This window comes from Perissodus microlepis, chromosome 11 (assembly GCF_051167445.1).
Source record: "Perissodus microlepis isolate ML-2025 ecotype Zambia chromosome 11, ASM5116744v1, whole genome shotgun sequence".
NCBI lineage: Eukaryota > Metazoa > Chordata > Actinopteri > Cichliformes > Cichlidae > Perissodus > Perissodus microlepis.
The window spans coordinates 31,333,844-31,359,375 of NC_140471.1; the positions used below are offsets into that span (position 1 = coordinate 31,333,844).

Consider the following 25,532-nt stretch of genomic DNA (forward strand, 5'->3'; position numbering starts at 1 on the left):
CCTAGCACATGTACAACACCAAATATACTGGGCCCAATACTGGAATCAATGATGTCAGTACACATGAGAGGGGCAACAAAGTCTACCAGTAACTGGCACATGAAGTCCATAAATCCTGTAGATTTTCCTCATTGAAATTGCAAAACATGCTCTGGATCCTGTCATGGAAAATATGTGTGTTTAGATTTTTTTTGTACAATAACCTCAGGCACAGACCCCTCTATTGAGTGAACATTTTTGAGCATTATTTCATTGTTTCAATAGAAAATGTTTTCATTATGTAGAAAAACAGAAACAGTTATTGGTGCCCTGGAACCTTTATCTGTTTTCTGAAAGCTCGAGGCGATCCCAAACTTTTGAACAACAGTGTGTGACGCAAGTACAAGAACAAGGATGTTGCAAAATAATCAGTAAAAAAAAAAAAAAAATCTGCATTACGGTGCACTGTTTCGCTCACAGTGTTAGAAAGTTAGGTCATGACTGGAAGTGGAACACAGATGCCTGGGAACAAACCACTGGGTCGTGAATAGACAGAGTTGAAGAGGAATATGAGATAAATTTTAATGTTTGGTTTAGTGTGATTCAGCTGAGAGATGAGATGCATTAATAAAAACAAACAGAAATATAATTAATAGCAGCTTTTGTTTCAGGAAAAAGGCAACTGCTTTGTCCGGATCCTCAGGTAACACTTTCCTTTCTTTTATTTATGAAAAGCACAGTTAGAAATGACCATCTGTTACAGACAAAAAGAGGAACTCAATTGTAAGATCACTTTTCAGTATAAATCCCCATCTGTATAGCAACTTATTTTTTTTTCTTTGAAAAGAAAACATTGAATGGCAACCTGATCTAACAAATAAATGGTGTCTGCTAGAGACTTTACTTCTAGTATTTCTTCAGAGTCTACAAATTGTGCATATTGCTTCTCACCATTTAAGGAAGGAACCTGGAAAAATATTGTTTTAAAGCCTTTGACTCTCACTGACCAGATTCCACAGGGAAAAAAGAGAGAGACTTAGCTTATTTCTGAAGAAAGAGTCCTAATGGAATATACTTACAGTAATAACTAATAACTAGGAACTAGAAAGGACTAAATATTGTTTGTTCTCAACAGATATCATCTTTCTTAACCAGAATAATGAAAACAAGTGTTTTCCTTCTGCTGCTCCTCTTAAGAACGAGTTCGACTTCCACTTATCGTAAGTGTGACATGAGAGTAATGTCTTAAATGTTAAAAATGGCGTATCAACATCATACAAAGATGTCCTTTAGCAGCAGTCCTTGCCTCAGTAGCTATGAAAATGCCTGCTGCCACGAGATAATACTCCTGATTTAAAAATCCACAAATGCTTAAGTGGGGGTTATCACATAAGTCAAAGATTTACATAATGCTAATTAACATGAGGCCATAATGACAAACAAAAAATCACCTATGAGATTGGAAAGTTGTGCAGATGATCTACTAATGTGTGAAAAATGCTGGTGCAGACAGTTTATTTCTATAATATAGCAAAGTACAAAGTACAGGTATTTTCTGTATGTTTTTAACCTCCAGAAAAAAAAACAGGCAATGGGAAAGGAATTTATGCATTCTGATACAGGAGTGAAAAATGAAATCAGAAATCCATGGAAACTATGAGAAATCAGACTACATGCAGATTTAATCCACAGAAGGGTTACGCTATTGCAAATGACTCAACTGAAAACTGCAAATCAGCAAACTAGCTGCATGCGTAGAGGAAAACAGAATATTATTTACTGACACATTCAGAGTGGTCTGTTTGTAGGAGTCTTGTAAAAATAATTATACTGACATGCTTTTTCAAAATACATTATAATATCAAATAATGTATCTTTATAATTTGACTGTCTGGACTGCTTAAAGTATTGGTGTTATTTTCTTCCAAAGCAGACACACTCATCTCCAAGACGACTAGTTTTGGACAATTTCACAACTCTGGCAGCAAGTGCCTATAAGTAATTCATATACAGTATATTTTGGTTTTTAGAATTGTGTTCTGCATAAAAGTTTGCGTTTTATGTTGTCCTGCTGTAAAAGCTAGTCTGACCTTTCTGAAAGTCATACTACAAAACAAATCTGTCGTGCATAAGCTAACTCAGAAAGGAAATAATTATAATACTTTATTAATTCCAGTAGAAATTAGGTCACATAAATAAATACCTCATAACTCATGTGCAACAACTTAGATGCTTGGGCAGTTTTGCTGTCTGTTTGAATGTCTTTCCTATTATTTTATCTTATTTCTGTGACTCCCTAATTCACAGAAAATGTGGCCTTGCGTGGTACAGCAGCCCAGTCGATCTCTGAGGACCACGTCCTCTCAGCTGCCCTCAATGCAATTGATGGAAACCGTAACTCTGACTTCAGAGCGGGATCGTGCACACTCACTAGTACACAGAACCATCCCTGGTGGAGAGTGGACCTGCTTCAGTCCTACATCATCACTTCTGTCACAATCACCAACAGAGGAGACTGCTGTCATGAAAGGCTCAACGGGCTAAAGATCCACATAGGCAACTCTTTGGAGAACGAAGGTTTAGGAAACCCAAAGTTAGTACAAATAAAGAAAAAAATACCATTAATTTATACAGAGAGATTTTTTTATCTTTTATTTAGCCTTTTTCTGTTTCTCTTGGTGTTAGCGATGTTGGCTTAGCTCTGTCTTTCAAACTGGATCAGTGATAGCAGTAGAGGTTGTTCCTTTGTTTGTCAGTTTTGAGAAAAGGGTTTATATCTCTGGACATGTGGTTATAGTTAAATCAAATATCGATAGTCTGAAAGCTGACAGTCAACGGTTTTGAAGGCTCAACATCTGTTATTTCATTTGCCATCATTTTTGCTCTATAACTTCCGGCTGCTTGCTACAGATATACCACTACTTAAAAATACATCTGAGCAGTATAAAGTCTGATTTGCTCTAAAGTTTGGCCCACAATTTGTTGGATTGACACAATTTTTGTGTCAGTCAAACCAATTTTGGAATTGATTTAAAACAGCTAATTGATATGTCAATGAAGTTCAGACTTCCAGATTTAATTTAAGGGAATAAGTGTATATGAATTATAACGATTTTTAAACACAGTGCCCTCATTTTCAAAGTCTCATAAGTTAAAGCTTGACAGGCAGTTTTATGGTTAGGCAGGTTAGGCCTGTTCCCCGAGACTCCCTTAGGCTTTTTGTAGTAATTTTAAATATAAGACCGAAAACCATATTATCTGAAAATATACTGGAGGCAATCTGATGGTATAGGCAGTGTATGACTGAGAGTGTTTGAAGATGTTACTGCCATTTGAAGTAGCTGGATGAATCTTGAGACATACAGGGTACAGAACTGCAGAACCTCAGATTCAGCTAAATACTGTAAAACTGACTGGACACTGTCCAAATGGACAGTGAAAAACTGAAGACAGATAGACCCAGAAACAAGCAGCAACTGGAGGCAGCTGCAGTAAAGGCCTAGCAGAACATCTCAAGCAACTAAACAGCACTTGTTGATGTCCATGGGTTGTAGACGTCAAGCAGTTGTTCACTGTAAGGGGTTAAAAACAATCCTTACTTTTAAAATTATGTTAGTTTGTCCAATTAATTTTTAGCCTGTGATAATATATGTATTAAGACAGATGTAATTCCTAAATAACAATGTAATTTTAATCTTAAATCCCTTGAACCAAAGCTGAAAGCTGCATATCATTTGATTTAAAAACCTACAAAATGTCCAACAACTTATGGAACCAACTGTATTACCATACTGACAATCACATGTTCTAATATGTTACCCTGGTAAGCTACACACAAGGACACTAAAGCTATATATCCTATATTTCTCTCTCACACACTTTTTGTTAGGGTTGGTGAAATTTCTGAAGTTGGTGCTGGCATATCCTTCAGTGTGACTTTCACTGATCGAGCAGAGGGGCGCTATGTTATATTGACTCTGCCTGGTTCAAGAAAGATTCTCACACTTTGTGAAGTGGAAGTCTATGGATACCGTTCTCCAACTGGTAAGAATATGAGCTATTACATAAATGTGGACAGTATGCAGCCTTACAGCCAAATTCGTAGGAATCCCAGTGATGCTAGTCTTATTAGTTTAAGAAAGAAAAAATTATCTTAGGTAATATTGTTGGAATAGATAACATACATTTTCACTGCTATGCAGATGACACCCAATTATATTTATCTAGAACCCAGATAACAAAAATGAATTTGTTAAGTTATATCCAATAGACGTACTGCGCTGAATGATCTGTAATATTGTTCTCGGCCGGAAGTTTATAAACATGTTGCCTAACCAGGTGCTTACTGTGGACTGTATTACATTTTTTTCTCCAGTAACACTGAGGTATATTTAAGTCATTTTTGACCAGGATATGTTCATAAATGTGCATATTAAACAAATATGTAAGACTACGTTCTGTCATCTGCACAGTATTGGTAAAATTAGAAACATTTAGTCTCAGAAAGATGTTGAAAACCAGTCCATACTTTTTAGTATTCCAATTACTTATTATCAAATTGTTCTAAAAGATCCCTGAAGAGTCTTCAGTTGATCCAAAACATTAGTACTCAAAAAGGGACTCAAAAGAGAGATGATATTTGTCTATATTAGCTTCTCATCATTGGTTTCCTGTTAAATTCAAGATTGAATTAACAATCTTCTCACGAACGAAGTCTGGAATGATCAGACCCCATCACATCTTAGAGCACTTTCATCTCCAAGTGTGGGCTTATTTCAGTTTTGGAGTATTTGTAAGTTGGGTTACATTCTCTGAGTGGTTTATTTTGGGTTTTCTTGTACTTTTCAGTTTTCCCAGTTTAGTTTTCCACAGCCTGTTTTTCTTTTCTATTTTTGTTATCTGCTTCAGTACCTGTTCTTATCATCTGCCTTAATAAACCGTTATAGTTATAGTTATAAATTGTTATAGTTTTGTCTCTCTGTGGTCTGCGTTTGGGTCCTCACGAAATCACATCTTCCTTGACATTACAAAGGTAAAATAGAAAGAGCCCTGGGGTATCAAACCCAGGTATCAAGCTGGTCTACACTCAGGCTGCTGGGGATTTGGGCTAGGAGATATGAGGAAAATAAAACATCACTATATGCTTAAATAACCTCAAAAACAAATCTTATTTTCAAAAATGTGATCACCTCAAATTACAGAAACAAAAGTCTAGATAGTGACTATAAAATGACTGACCAAGAACAGCCACAGGTATCACAGCTGGTTTATGTTTTCTTGGGTGTGGGGAGACGATGACATGCAGAGTTTAAAACAGCCTTTTTGTAATGGATGACTTTTCAGCTGGTGGAATAAATTCATGGTACTACAGCCTTTTGCGGCAAAAGTTTTTACAGCACGTTTTGCAAATTACTGCATTTTGCTCGACCTCCTTGTGAAATCCAAACGACAGGGAGTCTCATTCCCTCGCTTGTCTGAAACTCCCACTGTTGGCATATTTTTCCCTATTAGGTAGTATGAAAACATACATGCTCAGCGTGTGACTTTGATATTATCTCTAACACAGTTAGTGCTTTGTCCTCTTTATTAATCATAGTCTCTATATGCTGTTCTTTTTTGTGTTTTGGTGCTCACCATACCAAGAAGAGCAAATCACTGCACCTGCACTGCAGTCTAGTTCTGTTGGAGGTCCTGTTAAAAAGAAGTTCTTCCTTTCACCATTACCAAGTGCTATTATAGGGGATCACCTGATCATTGGGAATTGATCTCAAATACTTAACCTTGAAACAGAAAAGAAATAATACATTGAAAAAGTCAATCAAATGGCATGCATTTCTTCAAGACTAACTGTAACCGTTAACAGCAAACACATGCAGATGTTGACAGTTATTTTTATCAGTTTATTCCTTTTGCAGGAGACAATCTTGCACTTGAAGGAAAAGCCACACAGTCATCGTTGTATGGATTTGGATTTGCATACAATGCCATCGATGGAAATCGTAACAGCAAGTGGGAAGAGGGCTCCTGCACTCACACAAACAACAACATCAGCCCCTGGTGGCGACTTAATTTGCGCAAAACCCATAAAGTGTTTTCTGTTAAAATTGTCAACATTGACTCCAACCCCGAACGGCTCAACGGAGCTGAGATTCGCATTGGCGATTCCCTTGACAACAATGGCAACAACAACCCCAGGTAGTTTAAAGACTGTTGACTTTTGAAGTCTGTTAAAATCTGTAAAAACACCTGGCAAGTTGCTCCCAGTACCGATGCCAGTTTCACAGACTTTGTGGAAACAACAGAAAAGCCGTTCAGTCTCACAAATGGCAGAAATTCCTTTTATAATTTTAATTGCCATGATAAGAATGGTGGTGTAGACTTGTTTTACTATTTTAGCTCTACCCAAATGTAGAAACTACCCAAAACAAAACACAAAAACATGCATGTGTAGTCCTCCAACAAACCTGAACTGAAAAGTGTATATAGCTCTCAAAATCCCTGTGTGTTTTTTAATTTAAGACATTTTTTAAAATACAAAACTTGCTAACCTTTTTGTTTCATCTGCCAGGTGTGCAGTGATCACAAACATCGCGGGAGGTGCTGTTGCTAATTTCACATGCAATGGAATGGACGGCCGCTATGTGAACATTGTCATCCCGGCCCGAGAAGAGTTCCTTAGTCTGTGTGAAGTTGAAGTGTATGGATCTAAACTTGATTAGGTTCATAACATTCAACTTTTACACATGATCATATGAACCAAAACTCATCTGTCACTTACTAATCACTCATCATCTATCTATCTATCTATCTATCTATCTATAACTGAATTCCCACACAGTTCATTTTAAGTTTTTCTGTGACTGATGATGAGACTTTAGGATAGAGGACTGAAAATACTTTGTAAGATAAATACAGACAATATAAGAGCACAATCACATAAACATGTATACAACCTGCACATTGTGATAGATGTCTGGAAATGTTTTCACTCCAGCTCCTAATTTTTTTTTCCTACCATAAGCAATTGATGGATTGTCATTGTACCTGCTGAAGAAAGAAAAAGCTGTATGTAATGATTATTGAAATACAATAAAACCATTTAAAACCTTTCTTTTCATTTTATTATTTATTTGTCATTTAGACAATTTTCTGCATTTTAAAAATAATAACTGCTGTTTTTATTTTCTAAGTATTACTAATGTGTGCTGTATTTAAAAGGTGTGGGGAGAAATTTAACATAATTTCATTTAGACGCTTAATACTAGAATGTCAAAGTGCTTCCATGTTTCTATGCTAGCTGACCAGTATGAATTATACAACATTTTAATGTTTTATAAAAAAAAAAAAAAAAAAAAAGGGACTGGTGGTTTTATGCTATATTTGTTTTTATTATTATTATATTTTAGATTTTTTATTTTTAAAGTTATAGTTATTGAGAGCATCGTTACAGTCCATTCATGTGGTGACACTGAACTGTGTAATACTTACCCAAGCACAGAGTGAGGTAACGACATGCAAATATTTTGATAGGCCTTCCTGTTGACTCAACTGTTAAGTACAAAGTTCAGTAATCAACAAAATGCTGACTTTTTGAATTATATGGAAAACCAAAAAAACATAACCTGTAGATAAAGGTGTAACTACAACATCACAATGACAACTGGAAATATTGTTACAGTGTACAACACAACTAATATCTGTCTTTTGATGATGATGTGTTTAAATTGTGGAAGACAAAAGAGATGTAAAAAGATAAAAGACTTAACTCAGTAATTTCCAGTCAAATAGCACTGTGAGACCTGAATGTGCATTAATGCTCTGTAACATGTTTGCAAGACTATCATTTGATATGACTGGAGGGTGCTGATGACTAATGTGACTTAAAACGACCGACTCCCCCTCCAGAGATTTGACTGCGAGTCGACTCCTTGATCTCAATGAAGAAGTTGTTTGTTCGACAGATGACCATTTTCTACAGTCATTGGTTCTGACCAAGAATAAATCATTTTCTGTTACTTCTGCCAGGATGCTTGTTTTCCTTTTTTTTCCCAGCAGGTGATCTAGCAGATTTTTAGTGTCTTTCCTCATGGTCCCTCTTCTTTTTTTGAACTTCTCTTGTCTACATCTTTCCCTTTCCTATCCCTCGGTCATGTCTCTTCCAATTGTAATAACTTAAAAGTAAAAAATAAAGCCGTGCTGCTCTCTGAGAGGAAGCTAGTACCATGCTCTCCTGAGTTTTAAATGCACTTTAGAACAGCACACAACAACATTACATATGAGCGGGCGTAGGGAGGTTTGAGGTCTTCACTCACCCCGGTTCTGTTAGCCGTCAGGGCTGGGGGGCTGGGAGGAGGTGCTGGCCGTCAGACTGGGGTCTGGGATGCGGGGCCTCCCTGCTACTGCAGATAAGGAGGTGGTCCGCTTGCCTCCACCCCAGAGAGAAGGGTTACATCTCCTGGGTCTAGGTGCGGCTTGCCCCTCTGGGGGCGGGGGTACCTGGACCTGGGATATAGAGTATGTTTGGGGAGTGCGACTGTCTGTGCAGTGTCTATTTGTGTCTGTCTACACGTTGGGTGAGTGCCGAGTATTTGGTTGTGCATATGGGGGTGGGAATGCACGTCTGTGTCCGCGTGTGCCTGTTTGTCTGTGTCTATATGTCAGGTTGGGTCTTAGACTCAACCTCTCTGGGTACATCTCAGGCCCTCTAAAGTACGGAGGCCTATCTCCCCTCACCACACTCCCTGCCGGTGGCTGATGCCCTCAGACGTTGGTGTGTTGGTGGTCCTTGTCATCTGGGGCTGGGCGCTCATGCATGTACCGGCTCACTCCTGGTGGCCGATTGGCGGGGCCGGGCGCCTGTGGCCCGGCTGGGCTCCTTCCGGGGGGTGGGATGCCCTCAGGCCTCTGGCCTCTGGGCCTGAAGCTCGGTCCTCTCTGGCACAGCTGGCTGCCGGCGGAGCCCGCGGGCACGCCACTGCAACCCCCTCTGGCCTCTGCTCCGTAGCTGCGGGGTGACCTCTCGTTTGGGGCTCTACTCAGCTCTTCCCAGGAGGGTGGCACGGCCCCCCCCCCTTTGGTGGTCCTCCTCGGGTCCTTGTACTCTGGGGCCTCTGGATATCTGGGACCTGGATCTCCTCCATACCTGCTTCATACCCTGGTGGACGGGGCTATGGCTCCCCACACTCCCTAGCAGATCGTTACATGGAGAAACCTTTGGAATACAAGCATGCTGATCCACACAGGTATGCACACAGGTGTACACACGGGTGTTCACAGACGCGGACTACACCTTTCTTGGCTGCTGCCTCAAAGCACATTGTGCGCTGTCTATCTTGCGTGCTGCACAATATCGTTTATTATTTAGTATCTACTGTTATCTACTGCTAGCTAGTTTATTGTGATGGTGCTGTTTTTATTATGTTGCTCTTTGTTGTTTGCTTTCTCTTCTGTTTTTTTTCTCCATACAGGTGATCCAGGCGTTTTGTTTGTTTGTTTGTTTGTTTTTTCCTTTCTTCCCCCCCTTCTCACCATCTCTTCTCCCCTTTGGTTTTCTTTCTCTCCCTCTCTTTCTTTCATTCTTTCTCCCTGTCCTATCCCCCAGTCACATCTGTCCCGTTTGTAGCAACCGAAAATAAAATAAATACATAATTATAATAAAGGTCAATCAAATGGACCAATATGGCAAGGCCATGATGATCCACTTGGTAAAATAAATCCGCTTGGCATCTTTCTTGGCCTTAAGACAACAATTCTGATGGCTAAAGATCCAAACGGGACACAAAAAAAAAAGTAAAAAATAAATTAGTAATAAAGTTCAATCAAGTGGAGCAGTATGGCAAAACCGTAATGATCCACTCGGGAAAATGAAGTCAAATAGCAATATTAAACACAAAAGTGCATTATATAAACTTTGTCAAAACATTTCAAGGTGTCCAAAGGTGATAAGTGGTGGGGGTAAACTCTGTAATGTGATGTGATTGGATAGTGTCCATGCTGAATATGGTATTTAAAGTACATAGTAATGATAAGCTTTGCCTTGCCTGAGAGTTGACTCTTTGTGGATTACGTGAACAAATTCAGGGTAAGAATTAACATTTTTATTTCAGTCATCTTACATTTTTCAACAATTCACTGTATTAAGGAACTTTTTGACAGATTTGCACTTGACTGTGCATGTATTCAGTTTTTGTACTCCAGTACCTGCACATTTGGAAAAACCTAAATTACCTAACCTAAATCTTCTTTTTTATCTTCTTTGTATCAACCAGAATTATGAGCTTCAGTAGAGCATCTCTTTTGCTCCTCTTTGTGCAGATGTCCTTCACTTACTGTAAGTACGATGTACAAATACCAGCACATTAGGATCAATTATAAAAGATCACTAGATGCAGTAGAATTATTTTTAACTGTAAAACAAATGTGAATGTACATAAAAATGGCATGCTGATCCAATCGTAGTTGAATTAAAAAATAAAAGTGGACATCCTAACTGTATAAAAAAAGATCACCGAAGTTAATGACATGTATTGATTGTGCAAATTTCATGGCGTTCCATCCAATACGTGTTAAGTCAAATCTGTAAAAAAAACCAACAAAATATTAACCTCTTGAAGATGATGCACAAAAGCTAAGCAATAACCAAAATGAACTGATCGAGAAAGTCGTGTGTGTTGTTACTACTTGGAACCCTAAAGGCTCAACTTTCATGTCAAGCTAATGATCGTAGATTGAACACACAGGTTTTTGGATGATATCAATTCCTCCAAAGGAAAAACAAAGCTGATGAAAATATGTTTATATCTTTTACAGAAAATGTGGCTTTACGTGGAAAAGCCACGCAGTCACGTCTAATCGCCCCGGGAGAGTGGGATGGATTTGCAGCAGCGAGTAATGCTATCGATGGAAACTGTGTATCTCGCTTTAATTATGGATCATGCAGTCACACTGCAACAGAGGCAAACCCCTGGTGGAGAGTAGAGTTGCTGGAGTCCTATATAATCACCTCCATGATCATCACCAATCGAGAAGACTGTTGTGAAGAAAGGATCAATGGAGCAGAGATTCATATTGGCAACAAGTTACAAGACAATGGCGCTGCAAACGCACGGTGAGTCACTGATAATTTCCAGTGTATTCAGTATTTATCTGCAACTTTTCTGTATAATAGAAAGACTTGAGACTACAGGCTTCTTCCTCTCTTTTAGGGTTGCTATAATGTCTTCAATTCCTGCAGGGAGCTCACACACCATAACTTCCAGTAATCGTGTGGAGGGACGTTATGTGACTGTGCTTTTACCAGGTTCAAACAGAATTCTTACACTCTGAAGTGGAGGTTTATGGGTACCATGCCCCAACTGGTAAGAAATTAAACAACACCCTTTTCTTTTTCACCATACTTTTTTGTAATTTTGACTTTACCACTAGTCTATCTCAAATAAGATGTGACTGAAGTACAGACTTTCATCTTAAGAGTTTTATCAAAAGTATTACATTAAATGTTTATGAATTACAACCTTTTTATAAAGAGTCCTCCATTTTTTCAGGAGTCATTAGCCTAGTCAGAAATCCAGCATCAGTCTGCACTCCACGAGTTCTCTGTGAAGTGGCATAAACAAATGTGAATAGTTTGAGAAAAAATATGAGACTTAAGTCTTTCACAAATGTAATTTTTCTTCACCACCCAAAAAACATCTGTGTTACACACTCCATGAGTCCCCTAAAGTGCCAGCAGACCATACCACAAACAAGACAGATATTTAAATATCAGTAATTAATTTATACCATTAACGTAATGGTACAGGAACAACATGAAAAGAAGCAAACTGACATCAGGGACTAAAACAATAAACAGAAAGCCCCACTATTGCTAGAAAGAAAAGAAAAACTAAACCATAATTTGAAACAAAAACACAAAGCTCCGCGGTTGGCCGCTAAACAGAAGATAACTTGGACAAATCAAGTTGCATCGAACCACTACCATTGGTGGTTTCCATTAACCTACAAATAACGTTACCAAATACACCAGAATAGATCCAGCCAGGTCCAACAAACCACTTTCACTTAAAGCAGAAAAATGGCACTGATCAATCAACCACGCACAATTATATAATTTATATATGCAGATACAGTGGCTTGCAAAAGTATTCGGCCCCCTTGAACTTTTCCACATTTTGTCACATTACAGCCACAAACATGAATCAATTTTATTGGAATTCTACGTGAAAGACCAATACAAAGTGATGTACACGTGAGAAGTGGAACGAAAATCATACATGATTCCAAACATTTTTTACAAATAAATTACTGAAAAGTGGGGTGTGCGTAATTATTCAGCCCCCTGAGGCAATACTTTGTAGAACCACCTTTTGCTGCGATTACAGCTGCCAGTCTTTTAGGGTATGTCTCTACCAGCTTTGCACATCTACAGACTGAAATTCTTGCCCATTCTTCTTTGCAAAACAGCTCCAGCTCAGTCAGATTAGATGGACAGCGTTTGTGAACAGCAGTTTTCAGATCTTGCCACAGATTCTCGATTGGATTTCGATCTGGACTTTGACTGGGCCATTCTAACACATGGTAGATCTCTGCAGCTCGTCCAGAGTCACCATGGGCCTCTTGGCTGCATTTCTGATCAGCGCTCTCCTTGTTCGGCCTGTGAGTTTAGGTGGACGGCCTTGTCTTGGTAGGTTTACAGTTGTGCCATACTCCTTCCATTTCTGAATGATCGCTTGAACAGTGCTCTGTGGGATGTTCAAGGCTTGGGAAATCTTTTTGTAGCCTAAGCCTGCTTTAAATTTCTCAATAACTTTATCCCTGACCTGTCTGGTGTGTTCTTTGGCCTTCATGGTGTTGTTGCTCCTAATATTCTCTTAGACAACCTCTGAGGCCGTCACAGAGCAGCTGTATTTGTACTGACATTAGATTACACACAGGTGAACTCTATTTAGTCATTAGCACTCATCAGGCAATGTCTATGGGTAACTGATTGCACTCAGACCAAAGGGGGCTGAATAATTACGCACAACCCACTTTTCAGTTATTTATTTGTAAAAAATGTTTGGAATTATGTATGATTTTTGTTCCACTTCTCACGTGTACACCACTTTGTATTGGTCTTTCACGTGGAATTCCAATAAAATTGAGTCATGTTTGTGGCTGTAATGTGACAAAATGTGGGAAAGTTCAAGGGGGCCGAATACTTTTGCAAGCCACTATAGTCACTGCTGAACTGCACTCTGGAAAACTGAGGAAGAGAGCAGCTCTCTTCCAGGAAGATGCCAAAAAGTGTAACCATTAAACTGTTGAGAAAAAAATTAAAAAACAAGTACGGCACAGTTTTTAAAATTTCAGTTGGCGCCACAAACCCCCCCCCCCTCAAAAAAGAAACAAAAGTTGTGAGAGCTTGTTTAAAGGTCTCTGCGTTGATCATCTCATCCATTCAAGTAAACTGTCTTGATGTGTCTGTGATGAGAACATAAATCCCTCAACCATATTTTGCAGGAGAGAACCTTGCACTCCAAGGAAAAGCCACGCAGTCATCAGTGCAGACCTTAGGGCTTGCATATAACGCCATAGATGGAAATCGTAACAGCAACCCAGAAAAAGGATCCTGCACTCAGACAAGCTACGACAACATCCCCTGGTGGCGACTTGACCTGCGCAAAACACACAAAGTGTTTTCTGTTAAGATAGTCAACTCTGATTCTGACCCAGAACGACTCAACATGGCTGAGATTCGCATTGGAGACTCTCTTGACAACAATGGCAACAGCAATCCCAGGTACTTTACAGAATAAAAACTGAAAGCATTATAATTTAGCATAATTTAAAGAATTATCAAATTGGACCTCAGTTGGGATTTTTGTCTTTTACTGTCCTGATGGCAGCAGCAGTACATTAATCAATACACTCTGTGACTCCAACCATTAAGCAAAAACATTAATAGATTAAACTTGCCAGCTTTCTCCTTCATGGTCGGCTCCTTGTGCAGCTCTAAGTGAAATCTGAAGAACCCAGTGTTACTGCCCATCTCTGATCACAAGTATCCCTGCAGGCGGCATTCAAGAGTTCCAGTGCAACGGGATGGATGGCCGCTACGTTAACGTTGTCATCCCAGGAAGAGAGGAATATCTGAGTCTGTGCAAAGTGGAGGTTTATGGTTCTGTCCTGGATTAGGTGGAAAAATTATTTCACTTACAGAATTTTAACAAATCAAAAGAAATCCATCACCCTATGACAACTGGGATAGGCCATCATAGGCAGGGGACACAGCGCCAATTTATCAGAATAGAATCAGAAGGCTAATAAAGAGAGACCTGTATTCCAATCTGAGCATCACACACTGACTTTGTGTAAACAACAGCTAAAGAACAGTTAGCTAAAGGCAGTTACTCACAAGACATTCAGCCTCACCATTACAACCAAACAGGTGTTGTGAGCAGGTCAGTGGACGAGTTTCTCCCAATGCTGTCAGGACATATTTGATGTGACTCTTGAATGTCTACAAAGGTAGTGCAGAGTGCAAAGAAAGCATGACGAATACAGCCAACAAAAAATAAATGGAAAATACACCAGATTCAAATAAATCAATAAACAATCTTTTAAAAATTCAAATAAATGCTTGATTTGTGCTTTTCACATCTACATTTAAGACAAAGCAATGGTGCTCACTCCAAATATTTTATTTTTTTTTAAATACAGAAAATATAGACAAATAGAAAAAACATCAGAAACACAACGAGGCCAGAGAGTGGAATAAAGTGATTTTGTCAAAGTGTCTGGGAAAGTGTGACAATGGCACAGTTGCTTAAAACCGGGCACTTGCAAGCTCGCTTGTACACTATTGAAATCTTCAGACATTAATTCGCCACATTTATTCACATCACAGAAACGACTTTTTCCAACCGTGAAGATAACAGTTTTCAACAAAAAAAATCTTATCCCTGATTCCAAAGTCAGGTAAATTATTCACCCCAAGACACATCTTTAATCTGTCAAGAAAACAAACAAAATCAGCTTTTTTATATAAACTAAAACAATCATTGATACATTTTTATAAATGACTGGAGGAAATATCTTATGAAGAAAAGTGGCAATAGAAAAAACACCTGAGTGGTGACGGTTGAGTTACTCCTGTTGGTGAAGGTGGTTCACTCCTCTCACAGGAATAGTTTTACATTTTTAAAAGAGCCACACTAACCACATGTCTGTATACCAAATATTAAGCTATAGCCAACAAGTTTGTGTCTCACCTTAGCACAAGGACTGGGAGGAAAAACAAGCAAACAAACGAAACTTGAACATGGAGTTGTGATTTTGTAGGAAAACATTTTCATCACACCACCTAAGAGCAGCACAGTGCGACAAACAGCTGTTTCTGCAGGTCGTGCACCACGGCGAGTTGTGGTGCTGCAGGGTGTAAAACACAAGTGTACGAAAGTGTATTGTTCCGGTTTTTACTGTCATTTTAATATTAATTACACATCAGTAAAGAAGCTCAGAGATTCATAGATTATACAGAGGGATACAAGTCTGAAAAGATTAAAAAACTCCTTTACCAGGAGTCATGGCACTTATGAATCTTAACAGGCATAAAACTGACTCCAAGGGTTTATTGAATCTGATTATTATTAAGACAAATAAACCAACCAAATCTCTGAAATAGGGAAAACTGCAGCATTACAGGCAAATCCATGTTTACCCAAATTAAAATATTTCAACTTTGATGAGAAATTTGCTTTGCAATGTAAAAATCCCACGAGAATGGTCTCTGAGGTTCGTTCCTGACACCACAGACAATCAGAAATGCAGGACAAGCTTCACTGTTTGTAGGCGGCTGAAGCTGAACGGTTAAACTCTGCTCTGAGATAAAAAAGAAATAAAAGAAACAGCCGTATTTTGAGGGAATGAGCAAAATCTTAGTTCTTTATTGTAAATTGTGAAAATATTAATGTAACTTGAGCCATCAGCTGTTGATCAAGCCATCGACTTTTAGACGTGAAGATTCAGGTTTATTTAAACAAGTAATTCATGGCCTAGGTGGTTTTTAGAAAGCTGACCTTGAGGTCGAGGTCACTGGGATTCAAACTCGTCTGAGATTTTTAGCAGACAGACCTACAATATGAATCGAGTGTCATGTTCCCAAGATTCACCTCTGAGCTCGACTTTGAGACCAAGGTCACCAAACTTCCTCCCTAAAAGGGATTCAGACTTTTCGTTTCAGATTTTTAGTAAATGCACCTATGCCATCAATTTGAAAATCAATTGGACTTCCATCTGGAGTCATCCTGTTACAAGATTTTCAGAAAACCTGACCTCTGACCTTGAGGACGAGGTCGCCAGCAGTTGTTAGTAGACGCACGTATGGTATCAATTTCAAAATCCTACGTCACCTCGTTTTCCAGTTATCACACTATGACCTGTTATGTTTTTTTCCTATAACTCTCTAAAGGAGCCAGTTAAACTCTTTTCCCCATTTTCCAGTCCTTTCGCCAAAATAAGCCAAGCTGATCCGCTTCTGGCTATAGCTACATATTTATTAAACAGACATGACAGGGGCATTGTTATTCTCAAGTAATGGCATAAATCAAATGAGGCATGTTTTTAATGTGGTCCGACAAAGGAACCGGCGACTGCTACCATTACCATAAAATTTACTGCTACGAATAACTGATTGGCTGTCACATAAAAATGAATTTTTCATATGCTACAGTACCCTGAATATGCAGCTTTGATAATAAAACTTCCTTTGGCAACAAACAATAATTCAAGAAGCACAAAGAACATTTTAAAGGCCATCAGCAGTTTACAAAACAATGTAGTCAGTATTTACAAAAAAAAAAAGACTCAAAGAAATCGATGTTTTCGTTACCTTCTCGGACATAAAAATTATACAATAAACTAACTATTACTGAAGCAACAACAAAAGCTCTGCTCCCAATTAAGCTAAAATGTTTTTTGAGTGAATTCAGTTCACATAGACATCAATGTTATGTACATTTTAAAACACAAGAACATTATTTTCTTCCTAGACTCCCAAAAGTCTCAAAACACTGTTTGCTTGAAAAGAAAATGTTTCAACACTTTTAAAGTTGCATAAAAACGGTGACACCAATAAATTATAAAAATAGTGTACTACTGAAAAATCGTTTCATACATCAACACTGTGCATAACAATAGAAGAAGTCAGCTTTTGCCAGGTTTGCAGAGGGTATTGCTTCACAGTATGTGGACATCACTGATTGGTCTTGCCAGACAAAAGTTTACTTCTGAAGTGAAAGTCAAAATCGGGTCTACACAGTAAGAAAAACACTATACAAATGTAAGTAGAGCATCCCTTAAAATAAGGAATATATGTAACAAGACCAGTGCCAGGAAGCTAAATGGAGAGCTACAACCACCACCGCCTGGCTTTCATATAATGAACATCACTAGTGACAACAACGCAGCAATAGCTAGTCTGGAAAGAGACTGAGTTAAAAATACTGAGAGCTGTGACGCCACCAAGAGGTTTTAGACTCATGGCATACTTGTTTGTTATGTCCAACCTGTTTTTGAGCCACTGTTTGGTGAATCAGAGTAACAAAAGAAATGTGGAACCGGGGTTTTTGGGAAGTAAAAAGCAGCAACGGCAGTGAGTGACCAAAAAATGCACGACAAAGAAGTGACGCAACGAACAGTTTGGTGTTGAGCCAGTGTGTCCAGCGATGTTATCTGAGATCTTTGGTGGCTTTGGGGACTTTGAGAACTTTGTAAATGTCATTGGAAAAGACTGTGGTAAAGTGGGGTCGAGAGTTCCTGGAAATATGGGTGCAGAGGGGGATTTTACCAACATTTTGGGGGTCCTCAATATCCCAGATCTCTGGCATGCTGCACCCAGGTCTGATGGAGAGGAAGAATGAGAAAGAAAAACAAGAATTAAATAAGATAAAAGGCAATGTTAAAGGTTTCAGGGATACCATTTTGCTGACCCACATCCACCCATCTACATTAAAGGGACGTCTGTGGAGCGTGTGAGCAGCTTCAAGTTCCTGGGTGTCCACATCTCTGAGGATTTCATCTGGACGACCAACTGCTCCAAGCTGGACAAGAAAGCTCACCAGCGCCTCTTCTTCCTGAGGACTCGGAGGAAGAACCACCTGTCCTCAGACATCCTGGTGAACTTCTATCGCTGCACCATCGAGAGCATCCTGACCACCTGTATAACAGTCTGGTACGGGAACTGCTCTACTTTGGGCCGGTAGGTGTTGCAGAGGGTTGTGAAAACTGCCCAGCGCATCACCGGAGCACCATAAATGACATCTACAGGAAGCGGTGTCTGAAAGGGCTGGGAAAATCATCAAAGACTCCAGTCACCCAGCACACGGACTCTTCACCCTACTGCCCTCTGGGAGGTGCTACAGCCTCCGGACTAAGACCACCAGGTACCGGAACAGCTTCTTCCCCACAGCTGTCAGACTCCTGAACTCACATTAAACTCACGGGCTGAACACACACACACACCCACAACCACCTACACACACACAATGGACAAAAACAAACAAATGGACAACTGTACCCTCATACACACAATAATAACATGGACTGAACCAACACTCACAACCACTAGCACTTTATATAGCCTCTGTAGAAATTATCCACATATTTCACTTATCTTAACTGCACTACTGTATAATTCTGTATAAACAATCATTCTGTACAATACGACAATTATAGTTCTACAACTGTTTACAACTTGCATAGTTCATATTTCCGTATAGTTTTCATATTTATATCCTGTTCATAGCCTGTACATATAGTTATTGCATATTCATAACATACCTTTCATAACATACCTTCATACCGTGTACATTGTAACATACCTATAACAGACCCATTTCTGTAATATATCTATATTATTGCTAATATATATTTGTAATAGATCTATATCATGGCTAAAGCACTTCTGGATGGATGCAAACTGCATTTCGTTGCCTTGTACTTGTGACATGTGCAATGACAATAAAGTTGAATTCGATTCTATTTTGTCTGTCTTTTTAATCCCTTTTTGAAAATATTCTTCAAATTTTTATTGTGTTGTGTTGTGTTAACAGTGGTCAAAACAGATTTAACAGCAAACTTAATGGTTGCACTGTTTGCCTAAAAGGAGTGAAAGTTGTCCAGCAGGGCAGTGGTCCCCAAACTCTTTTGCGCCACGGACCGGTTTAATGTTAGACAATATTTTCACGGACTGGCCTTTAAGGTATCGCGGATAAATACAACAACATAAAATGATACGACCAACACAAAAACTGTGATATTTTGTAAATATAATAATAAACACGAATTGACTGTTTAATTGTGCAACTTCATTAGCAGCGTCCTCCTGAAATGCGCCAACAACATTGAGAGTAACATCCTGCTCTCTGCCCCCTTAATACTCTCTGGTAGCTATGGCAACGCGTAAATATTTCTTTCAAAATAAGACACACGACTACAACACGGGAAAAGACCGAGTAGACGATAAAAACCCTGAAAACCATAACTTTCAGACCTGAACCTCTACTCTCATGGACTGGTACGAGTCGGTGGCCCGGGGGTTGGGGACTGCTGCAGCAGGGGGTCGACTTAAGCTTGTCTACTGTGCACACGACAGTGAAAGGAGCAGCGGTGCTGTTGCAGTACCTGGTTCGCCTGGTGCACCACGAATCCTCAAGGATGAAAAACTCTACTCCCAGCTTCATGAGGTTCCTCTTAACGGTTTCTCCAGACATGCGGCTGTACATGGAGTAGACCAGCTTGGTTCTCTCTCTGTGAGAATCAACAATGTTATAAAGTGTGATAAAGCAGTGGGATGAGAACAAAAAGGTAATAAAGCGCCTGTATTTTTACAGGAAGGTGTGGGGAAAAATTGACTCAACATTTTTGCTTCCAGAATTAAGTTAATGAGGTGAAAAGTAGCACAATCATCATTTGAAGAATGGTCCTTTTAAATGCCTGTTTGGTGCAGTGTTTGATTCATTTCTTTTATTGTCAAGATGAATGAAATTGTGAAATAAATCTTTTATAGCTAATTTAATGCTAGATTGGAGATTGAAGAAGAGCTGTAGATTCCTCTGACCTCAGCCCAGCATCTTCGTAGTGAGGGTGGTTGACAATAGGCCGACCAGTGGAAAGCTTTACGCTGGCCATGGTGGGCATCGCTCCAGCAAACACAGCATCTGCAATCAAAGCAAAAACCAAATAAAAAGAAAACAAACCAAAAGCAGAGCATCAAACAGGAAAGTTTTCATTCATTAGATTATATACAGTGCTTCATAATTTATAACAATAGAATATACTTTAAAATTTTATGCTGCAATCAAAGCGAGCCGCTTATTAATCTTAATACTTGTTTAATACTATTGTTTGCTCGGTAGCGATGAAATCAGGCAAGGTCACTCACTAGGACGGGTGTTTTCCTGGATCCAGTCCAGCAGCTCCTCCTGGGGCAGGTTGCTGAACTCTCCGATGATCGCCCACTGGGCCTGCAGATTAGTCATTCCCTGTATGGCCATGATGGCCAGTACAGCAAAAACCACAGTGTGCTGCTTAAACTTCTCCCCAATCCAGCCAAAGAGCTGAAGGGACAGAACATACTCATTATATTTAAGTAAAGAGGAGACTTTATAGGTAAAACAATATTGAAAGCAGTTTTTTTGTTCTGCTTTTGTGCATCACTGAGAGACAGACCTGTCTGGAGCAGATCAATGATGCCATGATGCACATGTGTGGCGTCAGGAAGAGCTTCAGGCGCATAATGAGGATGGCCAGGACAGCAAAAGCCACCAGCTGCAGACTGTGGTACACCAGCTACAGAGAAACAGGTTCACACACAGATCGAATCAAAACTGACACACAGAAAATTAAACAAATCCACAATCATCTACCAGAAACTCTTCTGTAGCCGAGTGTTTAACAAAATCTGTTTGACTCATAAAACACAACTTGACTGACATTGCTATATAAATTCATATTTCATAGTATTTTACATTACTGCCTTAATGACTACTTATCACAAAGTGCTTTTCACACTGATTAAAGGGCAGAGTGTATATTTTAACATAGACCTGATATTTTCCTTACTGTCAGGTTCTGCTAAAATATTTCATCAAGTTGTCAAATGATTGAAATTTAAATATATTGTAAGTAATTTAAGAAGCAAAAATTGAGCCATTGTGGCTCAAGAGGGACAGCTGGTTGTCTAGCAACTGTACTTGTGCTGCTGGACAAGATGCTGAACCCCAGACTGCCCAAACTCATTGAATCGCACCACATGAAAGAGTGCAAGTGGCTTTCAGTAAGAAGCACTTTGACTCCTCAGAGTGGAAAAATTCTATATGTAGATACCAGTTCAAAAAGCTCAATGTTTCATCTGTGGATACAAGCCTACAGTGTGTCCACCTTTGAGGTGTAACAAATATATAGATGGTCTGTTTTTAAATGTATTGCTCAGACAAAAAAATAAATAAATGAATCACTGTAATAAAACACAAAGTCCGTTACGTTTAGAGATATCAATCAGTTCACTTAGGAAGCAGAATCTATTGTGAACCCATTTTACATCCTGTGGTGCAAATCAAAGTAAAAACAGGTGCACTGGAGAGACAACAGCAAAGCCACCACAGAAAGAGAACGGCTTTTCAGGTGGTAACTACAGGCCATTACAGGCTCAGTATCTGTTACTATCCTTGTTACAGTTGGGAGCATGAAAGAGAACCTGCAGCCCAATCAGGTTGCAAAGGTAGTGTGCTATGTCTGCCAACATAGTCTCCAGAGTGTGGAGGAGATGGCAGGAGATGGGCCGTTACACGAGGAGAGCTAGACAGGGCTTTGGAAGGGCATCAACCAAACAGTGGGACTGTATCAACTTCTTTGTGCTCTACATTATGACCTACATTAGGTTAGGTGTGTGCATGTTTCTGACCAACGTTTGAAAAACAGACTTTATGAGGGTGGGGTGAGGTCGTGGGGTCTTTTTGTGAGATCTATGTTGATAAACCAGCATTTGCCTGATAAGACCAGAACTGGCAGGTATGCCAATGGCACAAATGACATTGGCATACCTGTCAAGGATGGCAAATGTTATGATGCCTGCAAAATCATCTTTGAACACAAAAATGTAACTATTAAAAAAAGTATTAACAAAACCACTATGTTTTATTTGAATTTAAACTCAGTATTTAGTCTATAATGGTGTGTCTTAATGCTCGCCTTCCTGTTGCTCTCTGTTTTAAATGACAATTAGCCAACTGAGTACTCTGGATTCAACGCCACAGATGGAAAAGTCACAGATGACAGCTGTGCTGTTTACGGACATAAAGTGTAGACGCATTTCAGTAATGTTAGTGTCGCTCATTTGATGTAGGATTGGATTAAGCAATTAAATTTATTTGATCTAAATTTGTGCTGCACATACTGCAAACTAAAAAACAAACAGTGGAAGTTGTCATTAACTACAATCAGAAACAGCACTGCGATCTGCTCCTTAGCTGTGATCTCTTCAGTACATTTTAACCTGTATTTTCCTGCGCAGTGAGAAAGTGTTCCTCTCTGAGCATTTATAGACCATCAGAGCCATTATATAGGCAAGCTTTAGAAACTGAACATCTGAACATTTTACTGCCCAGAGAGAGATATTACAGAAAATGACATGAAGCAGCTGGGAGAAAGCAGACAAAAGGCAGTAGAGTGGGATTTCATAGCAGAAGGGAAAAATGCCTTTGATTTCCTGGTAATGAGAAAAGGGATCAAAATCACTCTGGGGCACAGAAACTGAGCAGACTTCACTGCACGGGAGAATATAATCATATAAAACAGGTTTAGGAAAAGGGAACACGTGGAGGTGTGGTCAAGATAATTGTTATATCTGCATATATTTAACAAAAAAAAAATGAAGTATTTTTCTCACCTCTCCTTTTGCAGCTATTTCAGACCTGCAACATAGAACAGAGAAATATGTGAAGCCAGCTGCCCACTCAAAACAAAAATCAAGCCATTATTTTACTTTTAAAGGTAAGAGACTGCATTATTTTAGAGCATTTTATTTTCCCAGTTAAACACAGTTTCTGTTTGATCAACAGAATGCATCAAGTCCTTGAAATCACCCTAGAGAGGAAGCCTCACCCTGCAGCTTCGTCAGCGTCCTCAGTCTTGGCCAACGTCTTCTCCCCGTGCCTCAGGCACCGGACTATATCCTGGATGGTCTGAAAAAGAGAAATACTTCGAAGGATATTTCTTCTCATGTTTAAATGCTCTGCATATCATGCTTTGTCAAACTGATTCATGTGTTCTTAGCTTAGCGTGGGCAGGGTATAATGAGATTAAATCATATAAATAGGACTTCCTCAAATATTTTTCCTCTGATGTTTCCCTTCTACAAATGTTAGCGTGACCAGAATCGGGGGGAAATCTTTTCATCCTTCCCTTCCTTAAAGGCTTAAATATAAAAATGTATATCAGTTCCTGACAAGTCCAAATAAAACAACTGTAGTTTACTGAAACTGAAACAACAACACCTGAATTTAAAAAAAGCTTCTTTGTCTACACAAGAATGGAAGGAAAACTACGTGAACTAACAAGAGCAGACAGCAGCTTTGTCTTTCAGCTGCTGTGAAGCAGAAGCTCACGGCTCAATAAGTGATTTGATCTTTATGTCTGACTGGCTGCTGTTCTGAAAGGTGAGATCGTAGCTTTCATACTGCAGACACTTTCTGACAGTCATGCTGCATAATTTCTTCTTCACAGAAGAGTTTGAGATTTTAAAAAACAAAAGATTTCTTATACACATGACTGTTTGGGCTTTCTTGCTTTTTCTGCCAACATTTCCTCACCTCAAGACTTTTATAGAACTTGTATAAGTAATGTAGCATTTCACTGATGAATAATTTCTCGTCATTGTGCATTTTAAATTGCTTCTTAGATTTTTTTTTCTGACAGATCAGATCCTAATGCTATGCTACAACTCAGACACCAAACCCAGAGTTATCCTTCGGCACTAGTGTGTGCATGTTAGTCAGAGAAAGCATAAAGGTATGGAAAGCAAAATTACTTGTATAAATGTGTGTATGATGGGTGCCCGAGGCTTGTAGTGAAAAGCACTTTTGACTGCTCAGTTAGAGTAGTACCAGTCTATTTACAATATCCATATAATACTTCTCAGAAATACAGCTGCTTCATAAACAGTTTTTTGCAGCTCATTATAGATTATATGAGATCCTAAAAAAATGATTAACTTGCATTCGCAATGTTTACATGAAATAATCCAAAAGCAACCAATCACGTCTTCAATTTAGATGTTAAAAGTTCAGAAACAGCAGCCAGTGTTACCTACTATCAAGTCATCTTCCCTTTACGCTTTAATTTTATGATGAGCTGCTTAAAAATATAAAGTATCTAAGCTCATCAGCCAGTATGTGTGATCTTCTCTGGAGTTTTTTCAGTAAAAGAACCTTTTCTATAATTTGCACCTCTCATATGAACCATGGTATGGTGACGATGTTCACTTGTACCTTTAGTGTCAGTCTGTCACCATGATATTTATACAGCCATAAACTGCATATTAATGCTGCTTTCATAAGATTTCAGCAAAAATCATCCAGCCTTCCAAACATTCAACAGCTGAATGTGAGAATGTGGACTTATGAAGTCAAATATCAGCTGTTTGAGCAATTTCGATGGTTCAATATGCAGGAATGTACTGTAAACTGTAGCATAGGCGATACAAGAACAAAAGGAGCAGTGACTAAGACAGATCTTGCTAATTTTTATCCATTTTCCCACAGACCGAGAGAAACCTACGACTGTTCTGAGCAAGGCTTCCCAATACACCTCACCTGATACCGTCTGCTGCTTTGAAAACAAATGTTTATCCTTTTCATAGGGATGGTTTTATGCCTACAAGAGGACTTACCCTGCCAGCAATGAGAGCAACCACCAGCACATTGATGGGCAGCAGCAACGTTTTAAGGTAACGCACAGGAGTCTGAGGCAGAGAAGCAGACAATTCAATTCAATTCAATTTTATTTTTATAGAGCCAAATCACAACAACAGTCGCCTCACGACCCTTTATATTGTTAGGTATATCCTACAATAATACTTTCAGAGACAGAGGACAACTAGAGCATTGTAGTATATCTAAGCTGAAATAATTTCAAGGAGGAGGCCGCCAAATGAGAGACTAATGCACATTACTAATGCATTACTACTAAAATACAAAAATGGTTATAAAAATAAATAACAGTTTGGGAAATTCTTAATTGAGCACTGCAATAATTAACTGCAAATGCTTAAAGGCCAAGATATGAATCATGATATGTTGCAATTCTATATATCATAAACAGATTACAATAAAAATGCAAAGTGCTAATTAAAGAAAGTGAATCTTAAAGCATTAAGAAAGTATATGACTGCACTGATTACAGCTGCTTTACTGCATTTTGCTTGAGCCAGCCTGTTCCAAAAGCATGCACTGTTTTCTCTGCAGTGCTGAGAGACCACACACAAAACCAGGCGACTGTCTAGCCCATAACTCAGC

The 25,532-nt window shown here is 39.0% G+C and overlaps 2 protein-coding genes and 1 pseudogene across 3 annotated transcripts in view; 2 read left to right on the plus strand and 1 right to left on the minus strand.

Annotated features, from left to right (window-relative positions):
• Nucleotides 1–238: 238 nt before the first annotated feature.
• LOC146378220 (uncharacterized) lies at nucleotides 239–7,080 on the plus strand. The gene is made up of 6 exons (XM_084944114.1): nucleotides 239–682; nucleotides 1,115–1,199; nucleotides 2,287–2,572; nucleotides 3,869–4,023; nucleotides 5,895–6,174; nucleotides 6,548–7,080. Exons 2-6 carry the CDS (start codon nucleotides 1,139–1,141, stop codon nucleotides 6,696–6,698), a joined length of 933 nt encoding a protein of 310 aa, XP_084800240.1. The 5' UTR covers nucleotides 239–682; nucleotides 1,115–1,138; the 3' UTR covers nucleotides 6,699–7,080.
• A 3,171-nt stretch (nucleotides 7,081–10,251) lies between these two features.
• On the plus strand, nucleotides 10,252–14,572 carry LOC146378221 (uncharacterized; annotated as a pseudogene). Its single transcript, XR_014801589.1, has 5 exons — nucleotides 10,252–10,309; nucleotides 10,789–11,086; nucleotides 11,184–11,336; nucleotides 13,480–13,759; nucleotides 13,989–14,572. The product of XR_014801589.1 is annotated as an uncharacterized LOC146378221 (transcript).
• Nucleotides 14,573–14,639: 67 nt separating this feature from the next.
• dpy19l1l (dpy-19-like 1, like (H. sapiens)) overlaps nucleotides 14,640–25,532 on the minus strand; it is a 29,598-nt gene continuing 18,705 nt past the window's right edge. The window contains exons 15-22 of the mRNA XM_084944108.1: nucleotides 24,908–24,979; nucleotides 23,122–23,201; nucleotides 22,907–22,931; nucleotides 20,689–20,808; nucleotides 20,402–20,576; nucleotides 20,078–20,177; nucleotides 19,642–19,767; nucleotides 14,640–17,859 (exon numbers count right to left, since the gene is read on the minus strand). Of these exons, the coding sequence (XP_084800234.1) occupies nucleotides 17,688–17,859; nucleotides 19,642–19,767; nucleotides 20,078–20,177; nucleotides 20,402–20,576; nucleotides 20,689–20,808; nucleotides 22,907–22,931; nucleotides 23,122–23,201; nucleotides 24,908–24,979 (870 nt within the window). The 3' untranslated portion in view covers nucleotides 14,640–17,687. The remainder of the gene's footprint in view (nucleotides 17,860–19,641; nucleotides 19,768–20,077; nucleotides 20,178–20,401; nucleotides 20,577–20,688; nucleotides 20,809–22,906; nucleotides 22,932–23,121; nucleotides 23,202–24,907; nucleotides 24,980–25,532) is intronic.

Bases quoted from the DNA above. Each gene is read 5' to 3' on its own strand.
- LOC146378220 (XM_084944114.1), top strand. From the start codon at position 1,139: ATGAAAACAAGTGTTTTCCTTCTGCTGCTCCTCTTAAGAACGAGTTCG. The intron at 1,200-2,286 runs GTAAGTGTGACA...CCTAATTCACAG, and splicing joins GAGTTCGACTTCCACTTATC to AAAATGTGGCCTTGCGTGGT. The intron at 2,573-3,868 runs GTTAGTACAAAT...ACTTTTTGTTAG, and splicing joins GAAGGTTTAGGAAACCCAAA to GGTTGGTGAAATTTCTGAAG.